Source organism: Notothenia coriiceps, unplaced genomic scaffold (genome assembly GCF_000735185.1).
Source record: "Notothenia coriiceps isolate Sejong01 unplaced genomic scaffold, NC01 NC01_scaffold00008338, whole genome shotgun sequence".
Taxonomy (NCBI): domain Eukaryota; kingdom Metazoa; phylum Chordata; class Actinopteri; order Perciformes; family Nototheniidae; genus Notothenia; species Notothenia coriiceps.
In genome coordinates this window covers 343-2,878 of record NW_011341039.1, presented here as the reverse complement: position 1 = coordinate 2,878, position 2,536 = coordinate 343, and the positions used below count along the sequence as shown (strand labels likewise).

Sequence of the window (2,536 nt, the reverse complement as noted above, 5' to 3'; positions counted from 1 at the left end):
AGGAGAAGAGATGAGTTTTGAAAAGGGACTAGAATACTGTGAGGGTCTCAGAATAGAGGACAAATTTGCATCAATATGTTCAAAATGTTTTTTTCAAAATGTAAAAAAAAATTATAAAATTATAAATAGTGAAAAATTAAATATAAAATATTTTTAGTGTGAAGCAAAATATAATACTAAATATTATACAATTCATTTTTCTAAACCAAAATGACAAATGGCATGAAAACACATTATTCATGCAATAGTGTCAGAAAATGCTGTTTTCAGGCCATCAATGAGGAAGATTACATCATATTAAATTAAATATCTTCGGGTAAAGCCTTTCAAACGATATAAGCATGGACTTTGGGAAACTGGGAAGGACATTTTAAAAATATTATCTGACATTTAATTCACCAACGATGCATCGATTGATCTAGCAAATAATTGGAAGATGAATAGAAATAATTTATACAAATATTTAGCCTTAATTTGGATCAGTTGAGATGTCAGAGCATGAGCTTACTTGATTCTCCTTCAGGGATTTTGAATGCTCTCCGTTGGTCAGCGCATCCAGAACATTGTCAGCCATTTTGTAAACGTACTCGTCTGATTTGGCCAGGAAGTCTTTCAAACTGCTAAAAACACACAGAGATAACATTTAATGCCATTGTTTTCAGCAAAAGTAGGTGGAAAAGAAAATGAGAATCACTTTGTTGGCCAACAATAATGAGAAGTCGATGTTGACACGGCTGACACTCGCAAAAACTGAACCTCCTGCACACTGTAAGAAAAACAGTCCAATACATAACAATAATAATGGCTTTTTAAAAAGAAGAAAAATAATGGATTGTTGAACACTAACATCTGGAGGGTAATAATCCTGGAATGTGTCTGGTGACGTTCAGTAGCCGCTTTCACACCAAGTACTTTGCCGTACTTAGTTCCCAGCACTTAGTTCCCCCATGGAACTAAAGAGCAGATCGCGTTCACACCGGAAATAAGTTCCTGGGGGTGGATTACGCAAATGAAGCCGCTGACGTCACTTCTTCTTCTTCTGCTTTGGGTTTAGTGGCAGGCCGCAAACCACTTCACGGCGTATACTGCCGCCCGAAGTCCCCGGCCGGAAGTCCCCGGAGTTAGGGACTGGCTTCAGTAGAAGCTGCTGGGACACCCAGCAGCCTTTCGAGTAAATCGCCAGAACGCCGACACCTCCTCATCTCCACCGCTCCCATGTTTTCTTTTGTGTTGCCCTAAGTTAGTCTCTCTGCGCTGGTGCACTGGGCTAATGCTAATGCTAATAATGCTAATGCCAGCAAATACAATGGCGTCTTCACAAAACTTTTCTGAGTTTTACGGGGCGTGGTTTGCAATTCGCCCAGCCAATCAGAAATTGGAACTTTTTTCTCCCCAGGATAGTCCCACCTCTCTAGCAGGGACAAAACATGGGGGTAAAAGTTCTCATGAACTAAGTTCTCTTTTTGGTGTGAACGCAAAATTCCAGGAACTATCGGAACTGAAAGGGAAAAGTACTCCGTTGTGAAAGCGCCTATTGTGAGTGCGACAGATCTTCAGATTGTTTCGGGGTCTTGCTGAACGCACCTGTCTGGACCCTGAGGGCCGGCCTCCTCTCCGAACAGCGAGCAGATCAGGTCCGAGTCGTCTTTGCTGATGTTGGAGAAGCTGGAGTCGTAGGTCGGAGCGTAGGAGGTGTACGGCCCGTAGTTGACGTAGGACACTGTGGAGAGAGTTTGATATAAGCAGATTAATATGGGTCAGAGAGGGGTCTGATATTAAGTATCTGAATATAGGTGTTTTTTTTACTGAAGATCTGTATATATTGTTTTGAAACTTTTAATCTTTAAGTAATTTTGTAAGTCCTGAAGATTTACTGTCAAAATGCTGCTGTGTCAAAAATAATTCCCCACTTGGCACTAGTAAAGTATCTATCTATCTGATATTAGAGATGTGCAGGAACAGCAGGAGTAATGAATGACCTGGAGTGATCCGGTTCCTCTTGTCCTCCCTGAAGCCCTGCAGGGAGTTCATGCCGCTCTGCAGCCGGTTGGACATCATGCCCAGCTTCACAGGACAGAACCCAACATCTGGAACAACAGGAAGAAACACAATATTTAGCTAACTCTTATTCATTAATTCAAGATCTGCACGCTTAATATTTAGCAGATTAATGGCACATCACACATTCAAACACAAACATTTACAAAGTCTAAACTCTGAAGTGAGCAGATTAATAATTTAGATTGTATGGATGTTTTTAATATGGTTGCATTCATTATTGAGTTTATGAAATGACCCTGTAGTTTTAAACATTACTGGTTACGCTCTACGAACAATAAGTACTTGTTTTTATTTAAAATATCGCAAAACGTGAGAAACATATTCCAGTCTTTTGATGAATTTGTATTTATTTTTTTATAAGATATTTAAAAACCATGTATTTAGTAATGAAAGAAAGGTATCGATAAAGGACCAAGGAGATGAGGAGTATCAATATCAATACAATCCTAACAATACCCATCCCTACAATTAACCA

At 39.5% G+C, this 2,536-nt stretch overlaps 1 protein-coding gene across 1 annotated transcript; it reads right to left on the bottom strand.

The window, feature by feature from the left end:
- Positions 1-508: 508 nt before the first annotated feature.
- Positions 509-2,087, bottom strand: LOC104944533 (bromodomain-containing protein 7-like; the record flags this gene model as incomplete). The annotated part of the gene is made up of 3 exons (XM_010770077.1): positions 509-620; positions 1,585-1,720; positions 1,980-2,087. Coding segments are annotated over 3 exons (356 nt in total), but the record flags the coding sequence as incomplete, so codon positions are not given.
- Positions 2,088-2,536: the final 449 nt, after the last annotated feature.